The sequence below is a fragment of the Coloeus monedula genome (assembly GCF_965178545.1).
Source record: "Coloeus monedula genome assembly, chromosome: 2".
NCBI lineage: Eukaryota > Metazoa > Chordata > Aves > Passeriformes > Corvidae > Coloeus > Coloeus monedula.
The window spans coordinates 19,540,382-19,567,433 of NC_138782.1; the positions used below are offsets into that span (position 1 = coordinate 19,540,382).

A 27,052-nucleotide genomic window follows, 5' to 3' on the forward strand; every position below is an offset into this window, starting at 1 on the left:
AGTTTTTGTCTTCAATAACCTTCCTCTTGATACAGATCTACTTCATAACACCCTTCTTCTCAAGGTCTCTTTTAAGACCTTGGTCTTAAATCATCTATGCTAAGGTACATACAGCTCTTTTTAATTCACTGTATTTGCAAAGATTCTTTGCTGACGTGCAGGTGATCAAATCAAGTCTATAGCCCAAATATTTAATACTACTTTCAGAGATAGGAATTAAAATACAGTAATGAGGGGAGGAGAATGGTTGAAGGAAGACTTTCTCTCTCGAAAAATGTTGTCATGAACTTAATATTAAGTAATTTTGTTATCAAATCAATTATGAAAATTGAAGATATGGAAGCGTTGAAGTGCCTTTGACAGAAATGTAGCATTGTTGAATTCTGATCACACATCAAAAATGACAGAAATGCATAAGCAGGGTTCTTCTTTTTAAAGACTAAATGAAGAGCCAGAGAGCTTGCACAAGGCACATCTTCCACGTCTCTCAAGCAGTTTTCTATACATTCTCAATGTATAGCCAGGATCAAGGACTGCTAGGTCTGGGTTTTGCACTTCTAAATCGTGATCCACTCCCACAGCAACGTCTCTTTTGCCTTCACATTCTTCTAAACTTCTCCCTTTCCTGACCCTTGGAATATAAGTAACGAAGTGGATGAGGGGTTGGCTTTATTCAAGGTTTTATTGGAGTCTACTGAGTATTGGAACAGTCAGTCCTAGGAGAAAACACTTGGCAGGAAATAGCTATGGTATTTTAAAAATTTGGGAGCTGTTACCTTACCTTTCTCCTAGCAACAGGGGCACACCGTCAGTAGGAGAAAAGAATGGAATAATAAAATCTTTTATACCTGTACTTCTATGGCTCTTCAGAACATTCCTGCCTTCTTTGAGACTTCACAAACACAGGTAATTTTCAAATCTGTCTAGAACCAGATTTAAAGGTCAGGACACTGAAGTTTCCCCACGTAGTTTTCTACTTAATGTCTTAGTTTTTCAGGGGAAAGTTTTGAATACAATAATCCAGAACAGGCTGCTCTGACTACCTTGTGCCAGAAGTCATTGTCCTCCCACGCTGCAGCCATCTCAGAGGTGCTACAGGTACTTAATTAGCAAAGAGCTTCATAAAAGAAAGCTCAATGTTCACACAAGGAAAAACGTTGTCCTTCAGGAAAAAAGAGAGACAAGAGATGCGTAAAGTTTTAGTGAAGTCCTTGTCAGCTTTACTCACCCTTTTTGTATTCTCTGAGCTTTCCACTTAGCATAAGAAAAAAAACCTCTTTCTTTCAGTCCATATTCACACTACTGCCTTGATCATAGGAAAACTGAACACCTTCAGTGCACGATAATTAAGTGCACCTGTTATCCAATTAGTATTTCATTGGTCTCCACACATGCAGTGGCTTTGTTCTCAGACCACAGAAACCCTGTTTATGACTCAGTTTAAAAAAACCCCAAAACAACAATCAACAACAAAACCCAAAAAACAACCCCAAAACCAAAACAAAGCAGAAGGAAAAAAAGCCCAAATGCAACTTGCATAGCCTCTAAGAAAAGCTGAAATACAGAAAGAAATAATGCTAATTTATGTAACAATACACACCTATCAACAAAATTCAAATTTTCTCCTCTTTCTTCATGGCTCTGTGTTTCTGCTGATAAATTTCTCTTCCCAAACCATCCCAGACTGCACTAATGTCTGCTTGGTTTCATTCTTAGTGCCTGTTTACAGACCCACTACAATAAGCTCAAACACTGAAGCAGTCAGGGGTGTTCCATGTAGAATTACTAAAACCAAATTAATCTAGATTTTGAATCAGACACATTCTGGAGTACTGGAAAGCAGTTTTTTCAAATAACATGCCTGGCCACATCAACAGTCATGACCACACTTCACAGATAAACATCTGCTGAAACTGTCAGCAGATGTGCCATGGGCAAAATAGGAATTGAGAACCGTTTTTTGAGAAAGGAAGTTCATGCTTTAACTGCCAATTAGGTTTTCCTCAATTCTTTAGCATAATGACAGACATTGAGCAACAATGAACACATCAGGGCTTCATCAGCTCTCCCTAAACAATCTCTCTTGTAAACAGATGCAACATGAGATAAAAAAAAATATAAAATATATTGTATATCTAAAGGAAAAAAATTGTGTGGTGCTTTTCTCCGATGTACTCATTTATGTGAATTTGAATATTATAATCCAACATAAATTATACAAAACGACCTAATTATAACTGCTGGAGGGTCTAGGGTTGTTTTTTGTTGGCTTATTTACATTTTGGTTTGCTTTTTGCTGTCAATTCCTCTGTATCAGCCTTCAAACATATGATAGCATCCTTGTAGCGACATTTTAATATGCCCTGTTCTCAAACACTCTTCAAAAATTAATTCTCTGAGAATATCAGATGCTTCCAGTTGTGAGGGATGACACTGAGACCAAGCAGGAAGCTGCTCAGAGAATTTCTAAAGTGCCCACACTCACTGTGCAGCAGCACAAGAGGAACCAGGGGCATGGATTTGCCACATATTTGAAGCCTGTTCCTCTGTAAGACACCAGCATGGCTTGAACACAATCCAAAGGCGCGGAAAAATTGCACTCAGCTTTTCCTTAGGTGGTGATGTCCAGTTTGCCATTCCCCTATGGCTTTTCTCAACAGAGTAAGTTCACTGACAGCTGTATAAGTGCCAGCTTCATTAAGGACACAGAGGTAGATTAGAAAACAAGGACAGATGTGCCGAAAGAGAGGCTTCCTCTTCACTACACAGAGATGCTTCCATGCATAAAATAATAAGGAAAAAAATGGAGGAGAGACTTTTTTTCCCTATCCAAGTGAATATGCTTTTGCATTTTGCCCAATGACAAAAATTCAGTTTCTTGTACATATATTTGACCCATTGTATTAACAAATTGTCAAACAATAAGATGTTCAAAACTCAGACACTTAAGCCTACAAGGTATGTAGCTGAACACCAGTAATGAGGCATAGAAGATATACCTCAAAAATTGGTCTTCTTTCTCCTCCTCTCTGATAGTTAACATGTATTATCAGGGAAAGGTCTGGAATTCTTTTAAACTAGAAATATTCTAACTTCATTGAATTAAATAACTCCTTAATTTTTTTCACATGTTCTGGGAGAAACTACATAGTCCCATTTGTCTTCTTGAATTTTAGCAAATAACAGGATCTTTTCCTGGCTCCAGTAAAACTGAACATTAAGAAAGTATTTGAAGTCTTCATGAATAAAGATAATTCTGATGTAGAATAATAAGTCCTTCAGTAAAGTAGCCTATGATTCCATCCTCTCCTTTTGTGTGAGCATATTGCAACTAAAGAAGACTACTTAATTCTCAATGAATATAAATTTGAATAGTGAGGTTCAAAGAGAAACTAAATATTAGAACACTATGTTCAGTCTTTAAATGAAAAGACTCTGGGTCTTATAAGTTTGAATCTTTCTTCTGTCTAATTCAGAGCACTCTTATGGGACTGTTACCCTCTAGTTTATAACATTTCCTAGATTAGATCACAATTTCTATTCCTCATTTAATTTGTCAGCTTTATATATGCGTTTTTCCCTGTATAAAAGGGCAGAAATGGACAGCTCCAGTTTTGCTGCACAAATAATTCACTACAATATTTTGCCCAGGGTTTATCTGGTGTAGCAGTCACTGCATGACATGGTAAGCTCATTTCTTACAGTATAACTTGAAGATCTCCACAACCTGTTGTAAATGTGTTATGAGAACCTGTATAAAATAAAAATACTGACTGGCATAATGCTCCTGAAAATGAGATTAACTGCAGTATTCAATTTAAAGTATTCAAAATAAATAACCGCAGCAAAGTGTTGAAGTTTGAGAAAGATTAATCTCCCTTTGATTCAGACTTCCATATATGTTTGAGGTTTTCCCATGAAGGTGTTTCAGTTTTCATGTTACATCCTGGCTTAAGGGAATGCTTTGAATGTTTTTTCCAGTTAGTCTGTAAGGGCTTGACTTGGGGGAGCTCACCGATACATAATTCCATCTACACAGGAAACACCATAAAAGTGTCACTAATAAAGCAAAACTGGTGTGGCTCTTTTAATGTCTGACAATTTTCTTACATGTTACAACAGTAATTTTTCTATTCTGTGTGATTCATAGGCTTCAAGGCCAGAAAGGTTGTTTTTGATTATCTAGTCTCATTTCCTGCATAATACAAATTACAGGCTGTCAGCTAGTACATGAGAGACCTCCTCTTTAAGCAGTTTAATGGCTAAGAACCTAGGAAATGTATTTTTAGACTTTCTGAAGCCTGCTCTTCTGACTTGGGTCTCAAGAGTATGCCAACTAGGTAGAGGAGTATAGGCACATTCTTGCCTCCCAAGGTGGATAATTAGCATGACCTAGATATATGTACATTTCTGAGAGTTATATGTACTTATTAAAAGCTATAGGGCTGATATACAGATCTTTTAGGTGTTTTGAAAAGGAAAATATTAATTAAACTTTCATTTTGCTTTTATAGCAGAGCTCTCAAAAACCCATTTCTTTAACATGCCTATTCATTTCAGGGACAACCAAAATGAATAGTCTTGTTAGCAAGGTGTAACTCAATCAGCTATTTTAGAACACTGGATAAATACCAAATATATGTGTTTTCCTGGAAGAGAGAATAAATGACACATAATGACACGTGAGTAATTTTTATTACATATTTGTCATTATATAAAGCATTTTAAAACCTGAGATAGAGCTGTTTCTGAGAGGCAAACTGATGAAGTACAGCAGGTTATATTTACCTGCTTATGTGACTATGTCCTGAATGCAGCTCCATGTATGTATGGTAAATGTGTATATGCTAATAAAAATTGTTGAGGAATTTGTCCTTTAGAATTGTGAATGACTTACTGTGTTTTACTCCATGTATTCAGTACTTTCCAATATTTTCAAAAGGAATACAGGGATTTATCCTCTTCACAGTAGCCTGAACAGCCCCCTTCTTTGCTCTGGGGAAGTATGTAGCAGTAGAATAACAGTGGGACTCAGGAAGCTTTATGTAATGCTCAGAATATAGATTTGCCATAGATATTTTCCTGTCTCATATAGGATGTCTGGATACATATAACAGTTCTATACAGATAAGTGTGCTGCACAAGAATCTTACAAAACTACTAATTTCCAAGTCTAACTTTGTTGGTCCAATCTTGCACTTAGATATTTTTACATGATTCTTTTCTGAAATATAAATTTTCTTCCTACAGTCATGGACAGTATTCTTATTTGAATAATTCACTGCAGAGAAATATAGAGACAAAATTCTGCTAAGGACATTAAAAAATATCAGTGCATGATTGACACAGTCACAGCTGAATTTTCTGCATTTGAAGGTGCACAATGCTGTAAGAACTTAGAGGGCTACCTGCAAAATTCATGGTTTGCACAAGCATTTGGATAAAATGAAAGCACCAGTTTACTACTTGCACCACAATGACGTGGGGGTGTTCGGGTAAATGAAGGTTAAATTAAAAAAGAACCTTTTGAAATCTCCCATCACCTTTGTGATGATGTAAACATATACTAGTGTTACAGTTCAATATAACTACAGCCAAATGACTCTTCTAAAATTGAAAACTGCATAACATCTAGTCAGTAGTCGCAGTTATCAAATAGCCATTTAAATAAACATCCATTCATAGTGCAAATAGCATTGTCAAACAGGCATTTGGCTTTAAAACTAATTTATGCTTTGTTTTGGACAGCTTCAATAGTAAAATCACGACTTGCAAACATAGTTTTCAAAGGTGATTTGCCTGTACAAGACTTTCATGGGGTTTTAAAAAAATTTCTTATGGACTTGGGGAAATGTACCTTGTAAGTACCTGGTAAGACCAAGTGCTTAAGCATAGCCATTAAATGAGAAAATCAAAAGACCAGCTCGTATTACCAGCAAAATGCCTGCAATGCCCTTTTTCTGAGAACAAAAGTACTTATCTGGCACCTTTTTGATATAACTCAGGTTCTTCCTAACAAAGAAACTCAGGTTCAATGAAGTAGGAAATCAAGTAAATTCTTCCTGACTTCTAGTCCTAGGGAGGGATGTTGCTGTTGGTTGGGAGTGGGGTCACTTCAGTACCAATGTAGCTGTCATCAGGAACCTCTCAGGTATTTTTTCAGCTAAAAAATGCTTCAAAAGCAGAATGTTAATGGTCACAGAAAGATATTTAGCTTCCTTTCTTTTAGGTGGATACTCCTGAAAATGGAATAACCATGGCTCACGACATGGAATTCAGGATGGACCTATTAGCTAAGGGTAACTCCAGCAAAAATTTTCCAGACTTATACTCACTTAATGATGAATTTTGCTTTCCAGGCAGACTCCCCTCTGTCTGAAGAATATGCAAAGGCAGATGAAAGGAATTAGACCCAGCTGCTTTTATTTCTTCCCACCCCCAATACAGAGAAGCTACTGAAGTCAATGCTGTGATGCCAACAGTGCCAGGTGTTCTGTGGTAGCCTCTTGTTATCCAAGGTTGCTTCTATACAGCTTTATTAGTTGCCAGTGAATCAGTCCAGATGCTTTCTTTCTTTAAAGAATAAATGTCTACTTTAAGTGGGAAAAAAAAATGCACCAGAACCTCTAAGTCATAGCAGCAAATTACAAAAACTGCCTTTAATGAAATGCAGTGCTGATCAGAAAATTGTTGTAAGTGGGTGCCAACAGAAAAAAAACCCTTACCCTGAATATAGCTTTAATGAGGAAGAAAGGACTCCTTTCACTGGAACAAATTAATTCAATAAAAAGATGCAGTCATTTTTGTTTCCTCCCAAGTCTGGAAAAAAACATATCTGGATAACAGGTTGGTATCTATGAACTCCATTAAAAGAATGATGAAGGCAGAATTTCATAGCAAAGCCCATGTTCCGTGCTCCACACTCGTTTCCTATGACAGTCTTCCCTTGTGCTCCTGAACTTCCCAGTTCATTGCACAATTTCACTGCTCTGCTTAATTGCTCTAGGTGGACCCTGAAGTACATATAGAAAGCTACCTTCAAGCAATTAAGAACATCAGGGTTATAGAAGGCTTTGAAAATCAGGAAGGAGGTACATTAGTAGTATCAGCGCAAATAATATTGTTTAATTAAAAGGGTTTAAAGACGACTGGATAATTCAAATTTCTGTCGTTTCTAAGTACTTCAGCACGTTATTGCCACCAAAGAAAATGCCTGTAAAGAATAGGTTAAAAAATTTGTACACAGCATTCTTATTTCTACAAGAACAATCGATTATGACCTGACTATTTAAATATTTATTTTCATTTCCTTTCCAGGGAGTCTTTCTTGGTAGAAAAATATCATTATGTGCATTTAGAGGGCATAGTCCCCATTTTCAGTTATACCAGTACAATCTTAGAGTGGTCTTCGTAAGAGTTCTTCACTTTCATTAGATTTAGTTTTTTGGAAACTGTGAAAAAGTTTAGTCCAGAATTTTGTAATCCTGCATGCAGACAAATCTTAGAGATGTTTGAGAATACTCCTCCTTGCGGCTCTAATTTCTTTCCACTTAGCTGATGAAACTTCACTGAGCATGATTGATTGGATTAATGTTAAAATCAGCTGAGACTTCTGTTCTGAGTGAGATGTACAATAATTTCCAATTACTTTTGATTTTCTTTGAAACAGTAGAAATTAGATTCTCTTGGGCTCATTTGTTTAGTTGCTCTTGTAGATTTCAAGGACTGAATTTTATCGCAGGAAGATACAGTGCAATCTTAGGGTGAAACTGAAATCTTTAGGGTCACTCTGCTGATGTATTTGGCTTACAAGGAGGTTCAAGGATATTCCAATATCCAAGAAGTACACCTCTCTCAAATACCTGTTTCATTGGAAATGTCTGTGAAATATGTATAAAACTCTCATGGAATTTCACTGTGAAAAAGATACAGACCACTGCAGCTTTAAATTCTCTTTTTGTATGTACATTTATATATACATTAAAATAAAATTTATTTTAAGGAAGAAATGCTAAGTTTTCCTATTTCTTTATTGCTTACCTGCTGTACGTTTTTTTTACCTCTTCAGAGTGACAGCTTAACTGTTTTCCATCCTCAATAAATCCCCTTGTACTTTTTGGCCTGAAATACACATCGTTCCTCTTGAAAGAGCTTTAATATTATTTTGAAAGGTTCTCTGTCAACATACCCATCTTCTGGATAAACCTATGCTCAAAGAGGAGCCTTGTGTTGAGGAAGCCAAAATCTTAGATATGTACTCCCTCCTACCACAATGTTTACTGGACCCAGCAGAAATCTACACATTTGCAAATATAACATTTTTTTTTACATTAAATCCTTCATGGTTACTCATTTATTTTCTGTCTCTAAATCCATAGGAAGTCTATGAAAAACACACACATGTTACATGATAATTTTGAGTGACATCAGAATGATTCAGAACATGGTAAATGCTTTATTTTCATGGTGGTAAGAACTAGAACTCATGATGTGGATTGGATATTACCATATGGCGACTGTTTTAAAAATACGTGTGCTCCCCTTTCTTCAGAAAGTGCTCTTGATATTTGTGTCAGGTCCTTACAATTTGTTTTCACACTGCTGATGAGGAATCAGCCATCTCAGACAGAATTTTGAGTATGTGTGTCTCAAGGAAGACTGCATTTCTGTTTCTGATGTTGATTGGTTTCTTCTGAGCCATGTGCTTCAGAAAGAAAACTTCTTCAGCAGTCATGCTCTGCAGCATTTTTTTTCTCCTTAGGAGCTGTTAATTGATCACATTTCAACATAAATTTGAATCTGCAGCTTCAAATGTCAATATTCCAGGGTTGCAGGGTATCACCCACTGAAGTGCAAGGAAATTACTTGCTTCAAAGCATCACAATCAATATCTAGTATATGGTTCATTATGATAGTCAACCAAAATTTTAACATATTGACCATACAAATATAAGTACTATATAAATATTTACTGGAACATGTATTTGTAGGCATGGGGGTATGGGTTACACACAAAAAACTTAATTATAATATTTTTGGTGAACAACAGCCTCTATTTAACTATACTTATGAGGTTCTTTAGAAGAAAAGAAGTCATTATAGAAGAGATATGATATGTAGCTACTGCTCTTTGGAGCACTTAGAGGAACTTTATATTTAAAGCTCTTTAATTTATTAAAAAAAGGTAATGCTCATTAAAAATAGCCGTAATTTTATAGAAAATATTTTTTAAATTCTTATGCTCATAATTTTGCAAATTTTCCAAGACTTTCAAAATGTTTGGGACCTGTTAAATGGAGGATAAACTTTTAAACCTTTGTTGATTTGTTCCTTTTTATCAGTAGAAGAAACTATGGGATTGAGTGGGGAAGCTCAAGTTATCCGTTCTTCTCCTGTAACGTCATCTAGAAACAACTTCAGTTACCCAACACTATCAACCCCATTGTGTGTCAAACCCCTAAATTACCTCACTTCAGTTCTAGCAGGGAGTCTTTCCAATCAGCTGCTATCACCTAGGATATATAACTGTGTGAACAAGTCCAGAGAGTCAAGAATGCCCTCCATCCGTGTTTTGCGCCTCCCAGGCAAAAGCCAACTGCAGCTGAGAAGGCGTAAAACTGATTCCATGTCAACAGGGCACTGGGCCAAAACTAAGGAGCTGTGCTACAGCCCAGGGCTGTAACAAAGCATTTAAAAGCCTCTGGACTGTTGGGGGCTCGGGTCAGGGAAAGCTGGGGGATGGCTGTCTCTCAGGCCCATTTTGAAGCAGCACACACCCAAGCAGATGAGGAGAGGACAGGCTTTTCAATGATCCGCGAAAGATCAGAGAGTGCAAGAAGCCAAGACCACTTTAGTTTGAAACCAGAGCAAAAATGAAAGTCATTGCAGTAAGATGAATTTGTGGTGGCAGGAAGGTTAATGACTGAACTCCACACAGTTTGATGTTAGGGGAGGTTACTGGCACAAGGTAAGATTTGTGTTGCATGACCACAAGCACTACGTAATTACTTAGCTATAACATACCACTTTTATGCTCATGATTGTTTAAGGATTTATTTAAATTGCTTTTATTTTTCAGTGCTCTATTTTTCCAGTTGTCAAATGAATTGTGTGATTGACAATTAACAAATTAGTGGCATCACTTTGGCGTTACAGATATTGTATGATAGCTTGTGCAATAAAAAACTTGCTCTCCTTTGTCAAGGAAGTTGGCAGATACCTAAATTGCCATTCTGAAGTCCTTCTTCAGCACTTATACACAGTATAGCAAATAGCATCACATCAAAAGCCTGCAATCTAATACAATAAATTGCAGTTGTACTACCAATCTTTTGGTAGAAACACTTATTCCTCAGCTAGCTAACATTTAAGAGTTTGTTACGAACCTGAGTGACTCACGTACAATTTAAAGCTGCACATAATTTCTAAAATAATCGAACAGGAGTATGAACATAGTATTTAGGTATAGAATGAGTAATATATGTAGTCAAAAGTATGATAATTACATAGAAATAAACTATAGGTAAAAATATGTATAGGCTTAAGAGAACTGCAGTATAAAAAATGAAGTAATACATGTCACTGTAATAGTTTCTGAATTATAAATTCCTTTCATTGCTCACCAAAAGAATACTAAAAGGAGGGGATGGAATTTTATTTTTTTTTAATAAAGAAATTGAGTGTTTTACATTAGTTGCTGTGTAAATCACAAAATAATTCTTCATTACTTTGATAAGGCCTATAGGTGGAAATGGTGGTTTTATTAGACCACTTCCAACAGTTGGAGAAAACAGACAAAATTTTTTTAGATACAAATTTGTTTGGGGCAAACAAATCTGTCTGTTATGAACAGCAGATTTAAGGTTTGCTTTGAATTTAAAAAATTGTTCTGGGTAGCATTTTCAAGTAGTCTAATGAAAACACAAACACCATTTACAAACTTTACCTGGCCTATGTCTTTTCACCATCAGAGCGATGACAACCCTGCTGCTAGATTTCTATACAGCCGGGTTATTTCCAGGGACTGAAAAAGGAATTCCTAAGTATTTCTGAATATATGGTGCTTATCAGAAAATAAACGAATGCCAGTATAACTAAAAGGCTGCAGCTCTTCCTAGAATTAGGCATAGCATCTACAAGGATTAATTTGTGGGGAGATTATCCACAGTATCCCAATTTAGATTTACAACAAACATCAGGGGCGTCATGAGATGGGACTGGATTTAGTATTGCTTGTCCAGTTGGAGAGGCTGTCTCGAGTCTCCTTCCTCTGTCAACACCAGGTCCCTACCTTGTTAACACCCTGCCCTAATTCTGAAGATATGCTGATTTTTTTTTTTTTTTCCTTTTCCAGTACCCCAAAGAATATCTACACAATTAAAGGAGATGGTGATGCTTCAGCATTTTATACTCAGGACAAATTACATTGTAAAGCTTCTTAAAAGTGTTTTATTGCTTATATTTCCAAAGTAAGATTAATTCATGATATAATCACTCTGAATTTTGCAATTACTGACCTTGCATACCTCTTAAGGAATGGAACTTGTAACGAAGCTGTTTCCTCTTTTTTCCCTTCACTCCTTTCCATCACCCTCCTAATTTTTCATATCATCATGTGTTACGAATGTATGTTATCAAAACTGTTTCAAGGCCACATGTTTCAATAGCTGATATTAATAAATTTTCAGGATAGTCAACCAAACGAGGCTGTTTTTTGCTGGTTGAGGATATGGTGCAATATTGAGGGATATTTTCTGTTACAAGCAACTGGAGTGGTACACGTATAAACCCTTTCCATCCATTTGAACAAATATACACCATTATATGTGCAGAAATATTGTGATTCTCAAAACACAGTAATGATTATTTCTATATTAACTGAAAAAATCTAATAAAAATTAAAATATGAAAAGAAAAATGTAGTCAAATGATTAGATGACTGGTAATCAGTGTATAAATTATGTTACATGGCACATTATTGAACACTAAATGTAACTAATATATACAAGGTAATTTTTTGGTGAATATAGTTGTTAAACCTTTAAAAATAAAAATATAAATGTCTAAATGTTGCACAATACTTGAAAAGTTTCTGTTTTGCTAAAAATCTGCTCTCCAGATCAGCCACTACTACTAATAAATATTCATAATGTTTATATTTTAATCCTTTCACACAAAAAAACCCTTTGGTGTCATACACACTACATCATTTATTCATTTATACAGAACAATCTAGAAAAATATTTCTGCATTATTAATAAAAATTATCTATAATGTCAAGGTTCAGTTAATATGAAATGTCATTTTAAGGTAACTGCAGCCAGGATATCTACTGATTAGGAATAAGATAGTAATAAAAATAATAAGGAAGTCATACATACTAGGTACGATTAAGAAAAACAAAAGGATACTCCAAACAAAATGAAATGATCCTATAAAATGAAGAAATCAGCAGATTGTTTTTCATACTTGCTTAAAACCTTTTTCTGAGCAAGAAGATGTAGAGTTCCAGGACACACACAACCCTTTAAATGGTATCCCACCTATACAAGTACAGAGTCTTTCCAGGGTGTCTGATATGAGGAGGAGTGAGACACTACAGATTTGTATTTACAGTCTTTGCATCACATGAGCTTTCTAGCTATGGAAACACTAAATCAGCCAAGACACCAGCAAACCTGGAAGTTTGTTTCTAATGTAACTAGTTAGTTTAACTATTTGCAGCTATGACCATGCAAATTTGATTTCTGTTATATACAAAGAATACGCACCCCCTGACAAATGCTTAAGATGAATAAAACTGTATTATTCATCACAAGTAACAGGATTAAATGGCTTTTAATGACCAGCTTCTTATCATAAAAATATATTTACACAATGCCTGTGAACAAGTGTCCTTGTAGCAAAACCTGGTGTTTATACATACAGGAGAAAAATCGTGCCCCTACTGCATTGTTTCCTCTGGGAGAAGGGAAGTAAACATGGCTGGCATTCTTTACATAAAGAAACAAAAAGAATAAAAAAAAATCTGAAAGAAACCCCACACTTCTCTTTGGCTTTTATTCTTCCTCATTCCTTTGTCCAATTCTTATCTCGGATATGCTCAAAGTGATTAATATACAAGAAAACTCTCAGAGCAAAGACTTGCTAAAGTTAGTGCTATTCCCATTTAAAACATACATCAAGCTGTGGACTGAACCTGGACAGATTATCTCCAGAGAGTCTCTACTGAACAACATCACACTTTTTTTTCTGTGTCTGGTGGTTCAGACTACAACTCTTTCAGAACAGAACAAGGTATACCTCAAAATATGGCTGTTATTTCATCCTGAACACTTCCTGTAACTGTAGCCTCTTTTATCACTGCCAAAGCTTTACATCTCTCACAAAACCAGGAGACAAACTTTGAAAATGGCCAGCCTTTAGGTACTTTAGGATAATTCTCCTTACCTTGATATCCATGAAATATTTACTGTAAGAATATACCTACCTCATGTTATCAGTGCAAAAATTTTACATTTACTTGCATTATTTATACATACATTAAAGTATACTGAGGGCATTAAAAAGAAAGAAAATCATGTAATACCTTTACTTTTACCTATGGATTTGGTGAAATGGTTCCATGAAGAAAGCATTTCCAGACAAAAAGAGAATAAAGAAGAGGAGAGAAACAACAGTAAGAGTCATGAGTACATGTAAATGCAATAGTATCTGAACATGAAGAGACAAAGTATCAGGTAAGTGCCTGAAGACAAATGGAGATGCAATCAGTGTCATAGAAGGGATTTAGTTTATTTCTTCCCAATCATGTACATGCAGAGAAACACAGAAATAACCCATGCTTAGATAAGAAAGACTGCCACAAAAGTAACATGGACAATGGTTAGGAGGAAAAAAATCACTGGTTTTGTTAGGTAGCAAAATTGTACTCTCAGCATTCCAGAAGCCAGGAGCAGGTGCTTTCTGCACAATTCCAATCAGCCATGCATTAATGCAAATGGACTCTTCAATGTGTACAATGTGACAAGAGGAGTATCTTCTTTCAGGAGCTATCTGAAGAGAGGCCTTGCACTTTGTTTATCTTTTACAGAATCACCCGTAATTGGATTTTCTGATAAATACATGAAATTTTCTTAATAACTTTCTTATTTCTCTCACCTCTTTTTAGTTATTGTACTGCAAGAGGGGGAGTTGAGGAGGCAGGAAGGACAAAAGCTTATGGAGGAAACAAAAAAACCAAAAAATGAGATAAGAAAAAGATGTGACTAAAACCATGTGTTTCTTTGCAGCCAAAGACAGCTTTCAAGCATTTGCCCATCAGTTGCAGTGATGGATTCAAAGCAGCTACAGAACAAGAAGAAACAATGAAAGCAGAGTGGAAAAGGAACAGAGCCCATACCTTGGTCGCCCATCATCAGGTGCGCCAGACCTTGAAGGGAAACAAGAGCACAGTCAGCAATGAACAAGGGAGCACGGGAAGGTGGTGTTGTCACACTGACAAAAATGGTTTGTGACAGGCATCTGTTTCCTATGAGATGTCTGTATCACAGAGGGAAATCAAAGAGCATTTTTCAACCACTGGTTGGAATGCTTTGGGCTACGAGTAACAGAACTGCAATTCAAACACTGGGTGCTGGTTTATTGTGTATTTTTTTTTTTTCTGTGCAGTATTTGCAATGACAGAAAATAATAAAATGCTTTCAAATTCAACCAATTCCTTTAATAATCCATCTGTCTTTATCATATTTTGATTATATTGCTTTGAACACTTTGCTGGGAGGACTTCCTGTCCTCTACATGTGAAATGATGTTGAAACCCTGCAGAAGTTTAAACCTGGAAAATGGGCTGGGTCTGATCTTTTTCCCCTCATAAAAATGAGCATTTCAGGTAATTAAATAAAATGTCTTCATCACATTGAAATGATAATGCAAAGGATGTCTCCTTATTTGTGTGAAATGTGACAGTAGAATGAATTTGTTCCAGAGAAGGCAAATTATTACATATGCAATATAAAATACATAGTAATAAAGAAAATTTAAGAGACAGCTACTGCAACTACTTCATAAATCTGTGAGAAATAGATTTTGCTTTATACTTGTATTGTGAGATGAAATCCCATCATACCAGAATAGGTCCAGTGACATTTCAAAGCAGATGTCCATAATGATAATCACTCATCCAGAGCCAAATTTTGTTACTCTTTAAGGAAAAATATTCAGCTTTTTTAATTCACAATAATAAAATTATACTTATATCTCACTGAGTATAATGTGATGCAGGGAGAATATTTTTTCTAGATATATGAGGGTTTTTCACTTTTTATGTCTGACTTAAAAAACAGGCTTATTCTTGTTGAAATTAGCTGTCTTAGGATCCATTTCAGAACTTATTAATTGTTCATGTGTTAAATGTGCTCCTCTTCTTAAAAAGCCATACATTATTTTCTTAATTGCAATTAAATTAATTCACACAAAGAAGGTGAGCAATCAAATATCCTTCTCTTTATTGGAAAGCAGACTTCCTAGAGAGAGAGTTTCTGTGATTTCTAATTCACAAAGAAAATTAGGTGCACAAATGACTCACACTACTTGGGGGTAGTTCAAAGACGATACTCCCGACTGCAATCAGTCTGAAAGGATTCGTCTCTTATCAGTTCCAAATCTCAAGTGATGCTCCAAGTAGACTAACAATGGTTTTGCTGAATTATTGCTTTTTAATGTCACCCATTTTGGATGTGTAGTTAAACTGAAGGGCCTGATGTGCCTCATCTCTTGTGCAATAAATTGTGTTTCCAAATACAGTGCTCTGCAGCTGGTGGGATTACCTGGGGCTCACAGCAATGCAAACGAAAACTGACTGTGATCCTGAAGGGATGCCTGCATCAGCATTGCTTGGGAAACATCACACAGCTGTATTGGCAGTTTGCAGCATGTGAAAGAGAATAGAAATGCTTTCATGGGTGTTCTTTCTCTGTAAGTGTTGCTGCAAGAGAGGCTTGCTGGATAGAGTATAAAGACCAGGTGATATGTTTTTAATTCATTCTTTTAGTGCTGGGTGTCCTTGCTTAGATCCCCTGCCACACTGCCTTTTGGAAGTATCAGTCTCTTCCTGTGATTGTTTAATTAGTCTTTTGGGTTTTAACTTTTGTTGTTGGCAACTATAGCAAGAAATCTCAGACTTTTGACTTGACCCTAACTGTATTTGATAGAGGAAAATTTAAACCAGTTGAACATTGCAACATGTATTTTCTTTAATCAAACAGTGACTTTTCAGCCACTACTTTAGGTGAACTCTTTCAGCTCTTAGAAGGTGTGAAAAAAATCACTGTCCTGTCTCCCAGGGGTATGCAAAGAAGGTGATCTCTTACTAGCTCACATTTACATATGAACTTCGTAGCTATAGGAACCTAAACAAAAGTCCAGCTTCAGATTATCACTGCTTGATAGCTACTATTTTTGTTAAAATGATACGTGAAATTGGTCAGTTGCAAATAGATGACTCTTACATAATTTGAAGAAAAAAAATGTAAATAGCAGAAGCGCCTCTTGAAATCATCATAAAAACTACTTGAATTTTAAGAGTCACTTACAGTGTTGTTCAATGAAAAAAGGCAGTCAAGTGAATGTAAAAGATATACAGTGCTCAAACCAAACATCTACCAATTAAAAAATTTGGTACTACTCCTCAAGACACTGTATTTTGTTTGACTCTTTGTGCTATTTTATTTGCAAGCATTAAGGCCACCTATACTTCCTTGCTAAAGGCACATATTGATACTTACCTTATTTTCTATTTTTGCAATCTATGGATGAAGGCTATGGAAGAGTGAAGAATTACTAGTACTGTACCTGATCATTCCACAGAGTGGTTTAAAATTATACAGGTAAATCAGCAATCACTGCTAGAATTGCAAAATGAAAGCCTGCTTGTAATAGAGAATACCACAACAAATAGACCTGGGAAGTTTTTTCCTTAAGTAGCCACATATAGGCATCCCATACATTGAAAATACTCATTTGTGCACCATTACTTCAATTTCTTTGTGAATTAGGAATTCGAGATTTAGAAGGAATCCCTCCTGTGTAATCCACGCCAACCCTCTCCTGAACTTGGCTCTGAGAGGAGAGAGTTAAGGGGCACAGGGTGGGATAGTGGAAGGGGAAATGAAGATATCATTATAGTTTGGTGTGTAAGTTCCATGCAAAGCACAGGCCAAAACAAAATTTAAACATGATAAACCTGCAGTGAAGGTATTAGAGTCTAGTACAACTACAGTAAAATCAATAAACAGTAGCCTTTTTTACCAGCAGTACATACAAAATTAAATACTACATATTTCTGTCTGCTTATGTCACCTAATTTACAGATATGCTCACATATCACAGAGATCAAAGATGAAAAATTTTAGCTCAGTTTTCAAGTTGTGCTTTGGATACACCATTCTGTGCTTCCATTCTTTACATATTTATGCTTTGTAACTTTAATGTATGCATAAGTACCCAAACCTGTGTTGGAATAAATTTAAGGTTGCAATTTGAAGAATTAGATTCAGGTAAAGTCTGGATTAACTGTTATCCAGGTTTTATCTTGTACTGCTGTGCATAAATGAATATGTGAAATGCAATTGAACCTCCTTATCTAGTTGTACTGAACCTAATTCAAATTTTGAGACTCATGTTGACACCACTAAGAGTTTTATGCACAGATCAAATGCAAGATTAGGTAGTTATTTCTAGGCTTTTATGTTTTTCAGCTAGAATTTCTATCCCAGTGTTGTTGAATACATTTTTATCTCACAATTAAAACGAAATTTTATTGACGTGTATGAGCATGAAAGTGCACACAAGTAAAGCACCAGAATTGTTTGAATTTTCTTTCTCCTTGGGATAACATACATATTAATAAAATTGCACAGCATCATCTATGTGTTAAACCTGAGCACCTATCTTCATCCTTGAATACAGCAGCACAGAGGAATGAAGCACCAGCACTTCTAGGCTTGAGAAAACCACCTCAGAACAGGCAGGCAGTGGCCCATGGTGGCTTGAAACCTGAATGAACTCAGGCCCCAGAGTGGCTCACATGAGCACCCTGGGTCAGAGTCATTCCAGGGCAGTCACTTTGCATGTGAGTTACTTTACGAAGCCCTTGCTTTTAAAATAGTTTTTAAAATATTGGAAGGAAGTAAAATGAAAGCAATTTTTCAGTTTAGATAGGTAAACTAATTTTTTTTCCAATAGATAATCATTTATCCAGCAAAGATTCACCCCAGAGAGACTTTTAAAAACATTTGTACATAAAAAAGCACCTGCACTTTTTGGCTTAAAAGCAAAAAGGCTTTAAAACTATCATATACTTGCATGTTTTACCAGCTAATAGACTTACTTACCACTGCTCAGGATAGATGGCATTGTGCCTTAGTTTCCACTGCCCTATGCCATACTTTCTTTAAAGGGATTTAATTACATACCAACATAATTATTAAAATCACATGCTTCTTCTTTCACAATGTCCAAAAGGCAAGTGCATTATGCTAAAAAGTTAGACAGAAAACCTTTTTTCCTAAAGCTTTGTGCTGTAAAGGATGTAACAGTAAGCAAGGTTTGTGGTATTAAAGAGAAAAGCGCTTTCCATTTTCCTAAGCAATTAAAAGATGTGAATTTAACATGCATTACTATCTTATTGGGAGGATTTAGGCTCCACATTGATGAGGCATATAGTTTCTTGAAGTGTTTTTCATACAGAACATGAGAAGAAATCAGTCTTGCAAACCTCCAGAAAGATTTTGGATATGGTATCATTCATACAAGTACAAATCCTTTTGTTTCAGTGGGGATATTCTGGAATTAGAGCAAAAAGCCAAGGAGCTTTGCTTGAGTTCTGTATGAAAAAAGAAATCACATTTATTTAATAAACTTTTCTGCCTTTATGGGGGAAAAATACAACTTACCGTACTGACTGGTATGTGTACTTTTATAACATTAAGCAGAAGGAGAAAAAACCCCACTGAACAGAAGGGAAAAACAAGAGCTTAGGAAAATAAGGTAGAAAGCACCCACCTTCCACATAGTTGTCTTCTGTAAGCACATAACAGGGAAGGAGAGAAAAGGAAAACATTCATTAAGCAGCATGCAGACTGGAACTTGCCATTGCATGTCTTTATCATGCAAGGCATCAAACACAACATGCAAGTGCTCCATTGCTACAATCCAGAGGGAAAAACAAAAGCACCAGGGAAGCAGTGTTTCCTCTACTTAACAAAATGTATGTGATATGAAACAAAACAATACTCTTTCCAAAGTGCAAAAAATTGTACAGGATTTACTGCAGCTCTTTGAACATGCAATTATTATTATTGTTAGTTATTAATCAGAGGCTTTTCTTGTAAGACTTTTGTAACTATATTTTAAAGCCACCAGTCATTTGTGATAGGGATTCTAAGTTCATTTGGTTCTACTTTCCCATTCTGAATTCTCCTGGATGATGAAGTAGATGATTTTAAAGTTAAGAAAACTTAAATTCTTGAGTATGCTGTGAAGATGTTACCACAGGCAGCACGGCTGATCCTGCAGTCATTAGTGAGGCACTCTGGTCATTGGGCCAAATCTCCAAATCCAGCAGGGAAAAAAATGGCACTTAACCTGGGTGGAATAACTCAGAATTGTTGGATCATGTCCTACAGAATTGGTCAGCATAAGAAACTTGCACACTGTAAAAAATCAATTCTCTGCCTGGTACAGCCAGCAAAGGCCATAGCAGTGCTAAGGATGGGTTCTGCCCCCAGATTATAACAAAAGGAATTTTGCCTAAGGAAAGGCTGCCATCAACAAGCAAAATTTGTTCTTTCATCCCCAACCCAGCCATCAATACGGGGCACAAGAAAGAAGGTTCTCCCAAAGCTTACAAAGCAAAAGGGGACTAAGAATTGTTAATGAAGTGGACAGAATTTAAAGCTGAGAAAGAGGCTTGGTGTCCCAACACTCATGTTAGCATCTAGAGTCCTCAACTACTCCACTGGGAAGGTGATTTTGAGGGAGTATTTCTCTGCTACCCATTATGATCATGACTGAGGAGAGGATAGGAGAGAGAAAATGAGAGAGGTAAAATAATGAAGGAAAACCATCACAGAAGTCAAGGAGATGGACGGTGTGGAACCAACGAAGAGACGGGGAAGGGCGACAACACAGCAGTCTGACTGCCTGGGAAACCCCTTGCTGCAGTTTATGTTTTCTCCTCCAATGCTTCCCAGGGAGGAAGCACACAGAAGCCAGTGCAAACTGAGGGCCAGTTCTGCCATTATGGGTCATTTTGCATGGAGTCATCCCATAGGAATAAAGCCTTTTCATGTGACCATGAAACTAAACTAATTTTGATATATTTTAATCCAATAAAAGAATAAGAAAATGAGTTACACAGAACTGGGCTTAATGATATTTTTAAGCACAGTCATTTCCTCCCAGAATGTGTCACTTGTCATAGTGAAAAGCCTTTATAAGTCAATTCCAGAAGGCACTGAAAAAGGTCATCAAAACTAGACAGTATTCCAACAAATAATTTGAAAATCTTACCACTTTAAAAATAATAAATGCTATAAATGATGAATAATAGGGGTTTAAGTTTCTCAATTTTTAGTTCTACAGTTAAGATATTATAATTCACCTTTTCCATTCACACACCCTAAATCAAGAAAAGGAATAAAATTCACTGAGAAAATGCAGAACACCCAGTTTCACAAGATACAGATGTTATGTTCTATACACGACGTAAATTAGGGTGATGTTTGGGCTATTAGAAATAGCAGCTCTTAGCAAAACTTTTCTGGAATAGAGTTCTACCTTTAACTGCATACAGTAATTTCCTTCCTTTAAGTTAAAAAAAAAAACAAAAAACCACCCAAACTCAATGAAAAATGAATTAGTTATTTCAGTTGTAGTATAACTGCAGGCTCTTTCATCTAATTCTGGTTATCAGAGTGTTGGTATATTGCAATATCAACACTGTCATGGCGTCCTTTTTGGTGGCCATGTTTAGCTTAACATGATTTTTTAAAACCAGCATATAAACTTGCTGACAGGCCAGTTCAGTTCCTCATAATGTCAGAGTCAAAGAAAAGGGTTCTGAAAACGACATCATAGGCAGCATTAGATGGTTAAACTCATTTGGCTACAGGGTTTAGCATATTTTGTTTTCTATCATGAGTAAAAATTCTATCTTAGCAATAATTGGTATGCCTTTTTTGATGACTTTCACCAGAAAGATTCATACTAGCTGAGCAGCTTCCCCTAAATGTCTGATTGATTAAACTTTTAAGTGATAGCCAGTTAAGCTGTCAAAACATTTTGAATTAAATAAAATGGAAAAAAGTCGAATTCCTACTCTGTGAATTAACAGTGTATATAGCCAAACCCCTATGCACTAGTAAACAGCAATGAAAATTCATTCCTCCACAGGTTTTTGTCATGGTAAGTTAAACCATCTTAAACAGTTTTGCAATCTAAGAAAAAAATTAGTTCAGCTTCTTTATGGTACTTTACAAGGCTTTTACATTAGATTAGTGTTGAGCACTTTTCTTTAATTAAGGTAGTTTGTTTGTGATGGCTGATATATTTCCATATCACTAACACTTCATTTGGCTTTCCTGATTCCCATTTTCTTGTCATAGTCTGTTCATCTAAGCAGAATCTAAGAAGCCAGAAGGCCCAAATTCTAGCCTTGCTTTTTATTCATTTTGCTTACTCCAGCCACTCTTCAAACAAAACAAAAAAAAGGGAAAAAAAAAGGAAAAAAAGAAGAAAAAAAAAAGGAAAAAGGGAAACTCTTTGAAAGCTATGTATACAATCAAGTTGCAGTTCAGAGGGAACAAAATTTTCCTCATTTAAATCAGGAGTAACTGTATTTATGTCATTAGAGTTGCATTGGTGTAATATTTCTGTACCTGGAGGAGAGTAGAGCCGTACTACGCATTTCTGTCACTGCTGATGATTTAGCCACACACAGTCAGAATTTACCCACATTTATATGCATCCACTCTAAGGGACCTTACAGTCTACTGAGTAGCTCTTGACAACAGTGGAACTCAAGGTTTTCAGGACCCAAAATGCCAGGTCCAAATGCTGCAGGCAGTGGCACAGAGCAGCTCCTTCCTTCTCTGCACCAGCTGATTGTACCAACGACTTTTCACCATGAAAACAGGTGACTTTCTCTTCAGCATTCTGACTTCAAAGAGATGTGGGGACTCTTCTACTTTTCACTTTGCCCCGAGCTCCTCACTTGAAGAACTAGAGGATTCTTATCCATGGCAAATTCTTATTTCAAAGACCTTTCCCCATGCCCACCACCAACAAAATCAATTGCCCTGCTGCTTTCTGTGTTTGCAGCCTAATTCCTCCAGCCAAAGTCTGCTCTCAGTGCTACATGTGTAATCTGTTGCCTGTTCATATTGAGCCAAATACTGAGTTGATTTAAATCTGGTATGACACAGTTGAAATCAGAGGAAATATACAACTCACACAGGCTGTGAGTCTGGCTTATTATCTCCAGAGAAAGTGTCTCAGGCTGTCCTTGCTGAACTGAGAGCAGGTTTTGCTCCATATTTTTTTTTGCAGCAAAAGCACAACCAATTATAATTATTTTAGCATATCACTGTGTTTTAGGGATATGAAAATGGGAATAATATTTTTACAGTACATTTTTACTAATTAAAGAATCATTTTAATATTTCGTAATTCTTCACAGAAACCTTGATTTAAAAAAAAACCAACAAAACCTGACTCTTTCTATGTTTAGTGGTTATTTCTGCTATTACATTTTTTTAATCTGCTAGAGTATTTACACCTTTACCACACAATTATGTAAGAACTGCATTTTCATGACAAACAGAAGAAACAGTACATTAGTATTTTGAAATTACAAAACCAGAAACAACGCTATAAGAAATAGCATATTAGCAGAGGCTATATTTTTATAGTGGTTTTTTTTTCTCATGACAATTGTGATTCACAATCACATTCCAGAAAGGAAGGATACGACATACCACAGACATATTCTATGAAATTTCAAAAGGGATTCAGAAGTATGACAAGTGGTGAAATAGCCTGAAATAAAGCTATATTAGGAAGGTGTCTTGCAACAAAATTGATGGCTAGAAGTTTAAGATACAAAATTTTGTTTTCTCAAAGAATAATGCATAATCACACTTCTCTCTAAATTTATCTACAAAAAAAAAAACTGTACTCAGAAATATCATTTCAAGGGGCAGATTTATCTGAGGAACTGTTCTCAGCATTTCTTGGATAGTGTAATCTAGCTTGTCCCCTTTCTCAGATTGGTAGAGAAATTGGTTTTATTGACATGGTGTTCTAAACAAAATATTTGGAAAGGATATGAAAATATGAAGTATGTTATAAAGCCTGAACAGTCATATAGTCAATGATGATGAACTAAAGCTATATATTGAATATCCATGGTCATGAGCATTGATCTTCTCAATGCTGTGTATCTCACAAATTCCATTAGGATTATTTGCATTTCTTAGAAATGTACTTTTGAAAAATGTACTGCACATATTGATTGCCATTATTGACTGTAATTATGAATAATTAGAAATGGAATATACAGATACCTAGTACAGAACTCTGATTTTGTTGCTGTCTTCTTGCGGTTTGAGTAAAGAGGGAAACAGTATTTCCCAAACCTGTTGCAATTCCTACACAAAATCTATGAATCTACCAGAATCTAGGGAAGAGGGCCTGGGAGTTCCTACATTTCCACATGGCTCCATTAGGTCTGAGATCAATGTACAGCCCATCCTAGTCTCCACACAGCTTTGGACAGACACAGTCAGAGGACTTTGCAGTGCAGTTGATAGAAATATGAAGGAGACTTTATTGATATTTTTTGGGTGGAAAGGAGAAATTTCAGAATAACAGGAGTTTGGCCCCATTCTAGTTTCATTCTCTACCTATGTCTCTTTGAGAATCCCTTCTTTTCTGGAAAGAAAGGCAAGATCCTCTCAGGAGCACTAACAGCCTGCCTTGACTGAAAATAAGGACAAGACTTTCTGCCAAATGAGGATCATTAGGGCACAATTAGGTGTTTTTAACAGCTTTTTACAAGACAAAGCCATCAGCACAAATTCAGTACGCTTCTGTAAATCCCAGTAACATCCATGAATTTATTCTAAGTGAGGCCATCTTTTCTGGACAGTATCCCAAGTGCTTTGAAAATGAAATAATGACAAGATCACTTGAGTTAAGCTACTGTAGATGAGCTCCAAGTGTGAAGCAGCAAGTAAGGGGGTCAGTGCAAGTTTTGAGTGCCCAAGCAAAGAAATAATGAATAGAAATAGAATATGGCATTATTTTTTGTGGTATAACTAAAACCTTTACTGTGTTTAGTTCCAGTGTCATGTATTTAAAAGAAAATAACAAATGAGAGAGGTTTCAGAAAAAAACTTTCCCCAGAGTCATTCATGTCATTAAAACCCTAAGAAAACTCAGCAACCATGTCTTACAAAGAAAGCCCTAAGATGCTCAATCTGTAGAATATACTCAAGGTAAGATTAAGAGGTGTCTGAATGCAGTCTATAACTATCAAAAGTTCCTGATAGCTGGAAGTCCTTTCAATCAGACAAAGACTGTGATCAAAAGTCAGAAAAGTTCAAACTGAAAAGAAGACAAAAATATTCAATAAAGATAAAATAAGCATTGGCAATTCTAGGAAATTCTTCCCTGAACTCTTTAGAGATAGGCTTTCTCTAACAGACACTGTATATCAATCATTGCTTTTTGTAGGGCTGCATTATAGGAATCACTGGAAGAGATTCTGCCTTTTGCCATTTAGGAGGTCAGGTTAGCATTTTCACTGTGGTACATTCTGGCCAGAACCCCTATGAATCTATGTATTTTCTCTAGTTAAATGAGAACAGAAACCAAGCATAAACAGCAGCAAATACTTTGACACCCTGTTAAACACAAAAGTGTTCAAATAAATTGTTTTCTCAGAACCAATCTCTGCATCATTTACAAAAAGATTTCACTGAGAAATATTTCCCATGAAGAACTCAAATATAATGGGTGAAAAAAACAATTCAGACAAATTCCTATTTTCCCTGTGGTTCACAACAGGACAATACCCCCAGCCACAATTTACTTCTACCACCTGTTATATTTTTTAATATCTTCTCCAGTTATCTGAGAAACAGATGAGAAACAGAATCCAAATCAAGACGTAATTAAATCACTACTCTTTCTGAGGCAATATTTTTTCTGTGTTATTTCATTCCTGTGCAGATTTATCACTTTTCTAACGCTTATCATAACAAGTGTATCAAACATGAACACATTCAACATTGCTTTAGTTTAATGCTATTAATCTATGATGATTCTATTGTTACATATTTTTAGATATTACACATATGAATAGGATTTCGTGTCCTTGGAGCCACAGATGTTAACAAATAAGCACATCTTTGATACTTACATCTCCTTTTTCTCAATTGCTTCCTGGAACTGAAATTTTGGAAATATACTTGTTCTCTTCTCTTAATAGTTTTTACTCTACAAACTTCGACAGTCTCAGGGGAGAGATCACATATATAAGTTACTGCCTTTTAAATTGTATTACTATCCCAAGCAATTTTACTTTGGCCATATTTCCCCACCTCATTAAATGTATTTTTTTTTCTCCAAAATGGGTCTTGCTACTCTCATATTTACTATATTTATGACTTGCCTACAAGACATCAATTCTTTAAAGAAATTTTCATTAGTCACTGGGACAAGCATTCCTGGGTCTGTGTCATGGCTGTAGTAACCACAACCAGGGACCAACTTTATTTTAATAATTGAATTTAGTAACATTAATAGAGGTAATGAAATGAGAAATAAAATCATTTGCATATGTGAGGGTGAATCAACTAAACACATTCCCTCCTCAGTGGTTTAATTTTCATGCATAAATAGGAAATGAAACACAATGTAAATCTATGTATTTTACTCAGTGACCAGATATGCTTTAAGAACTGCTGCTCTTTTCCCATTTATCCTTGGGAACTATCTCTCTGGATCTGACACATTCAATTTCCACTGAAAATCTCTGGGATTTACACACTTTACCTTGCTTTGTGCATTAGGACGTCTTTCATGTAATCACTAGAGGTCTTATTTCCTATCACAGAGAATGAGTAGACTGGCTAGAACTACAAACTGACTGTATATGGTTCACTTTACAACTCCTCTTTTCTTCCTGGCGTTATTTTTATTCCTTTGGATTTGCCTCAGTTTCGCCCTGCTGGGTGCATGGCATGAAAATATATTTTCAGGCTATTCCTATCAAAAGCTTTCATACAGAATTAACTCTTCTGGCTGGCAGAGAGCAATGTCAAGTACAGATTATGTTCTATGAAAGCAATGTGGGGTGATACAGGTATTTCTATTTTAAGAATACCTATTTCGAAATTAATTTGATAAATTCATGATGTAACATATTTCAACACCTTTTTTAATAAACAGTTGTGAAATGAGGAATAAAGATTTTTCAGGATTACTTGTGCTTGTTTTCAGGTATATGAGAGTAGAAATACGCCCAACATTTCCTTATTGCACTGTGCTTTGTGCAGTCAATTACGGCTATCCAAGAGACTGCAAAATCAGGCCCCAGTTCCTATCAGAAGAAATCAAATCCCTCTCCAATCATCCTTTCAGCAAAAACTGGTGTCTTAGACCCATTAATAGAATAGGATTAGCTGAGCTGACAGTGAGCAAAAATGCTGTGCAGTGACTGAATGACAGAAGTAATTTTCCAACTGGATGGCAGCTTTACAGAGGTGATGATCCAGTGGATAACATGAGCAGGACACTCAAAGGAGAAGAGGTCGTGGGTTTTGTCCATGAGAGGGATATATTTTTACACAATGCTTCCTAAAACTTTTCTACTGCTTTTGTATTGAACAGTGTACTGGCAGCTATCTACACTTACACAATCTTGACTGTGCAAATATAGCATTTCCCGTTTATAGCACTTACTAAAGAGTGAAGACATATGACTGCA

The 27,052-nt window shown here is 36.0% G+C and overlaps 1 protein-coding gene across 9 annotated transcripts in view; it reads right to left on the bottom strand.

The window, feature by feature from the left end:
* NRXN1 (neurexin 1) overlaps nucleotides 1-27,052 on the bottom strand; it is a gene marked incomplete at both ends in the record, with an annotated part of 666,790 nt that overhangs the window by 573,733 nt on the left and 66,005 nt on the right. For 3 of the 9 annotated variants that reach the window (XM_082302940.1, XM_082302937.1, XM_082302938.1), the window contains 3 exons: nucleotides 13,589-13,600; nucleotides 14,402-14,431; nucleotides 19,063-19,080. In XM_082302940.1, the coding sequence (XP_082159066.1) occupies nucleotides 13,589-13,600; nucleotides 14,402-14,431; nucleotides 19,063-19,080 (60 nt within the window). Of the gene's footprint in view, nucleotides 1-13,588; nucleotides 13,601-14,390; nucleotides 14,432-19,062; nucleotides 19,081-27,052 lie in introns of all 9 variants that reach the window. The other 6 variants (XM_082302939.1, XM_082302934.1, XM_082302933.1 and 3 more) reach the window with 3 other exon arrangements.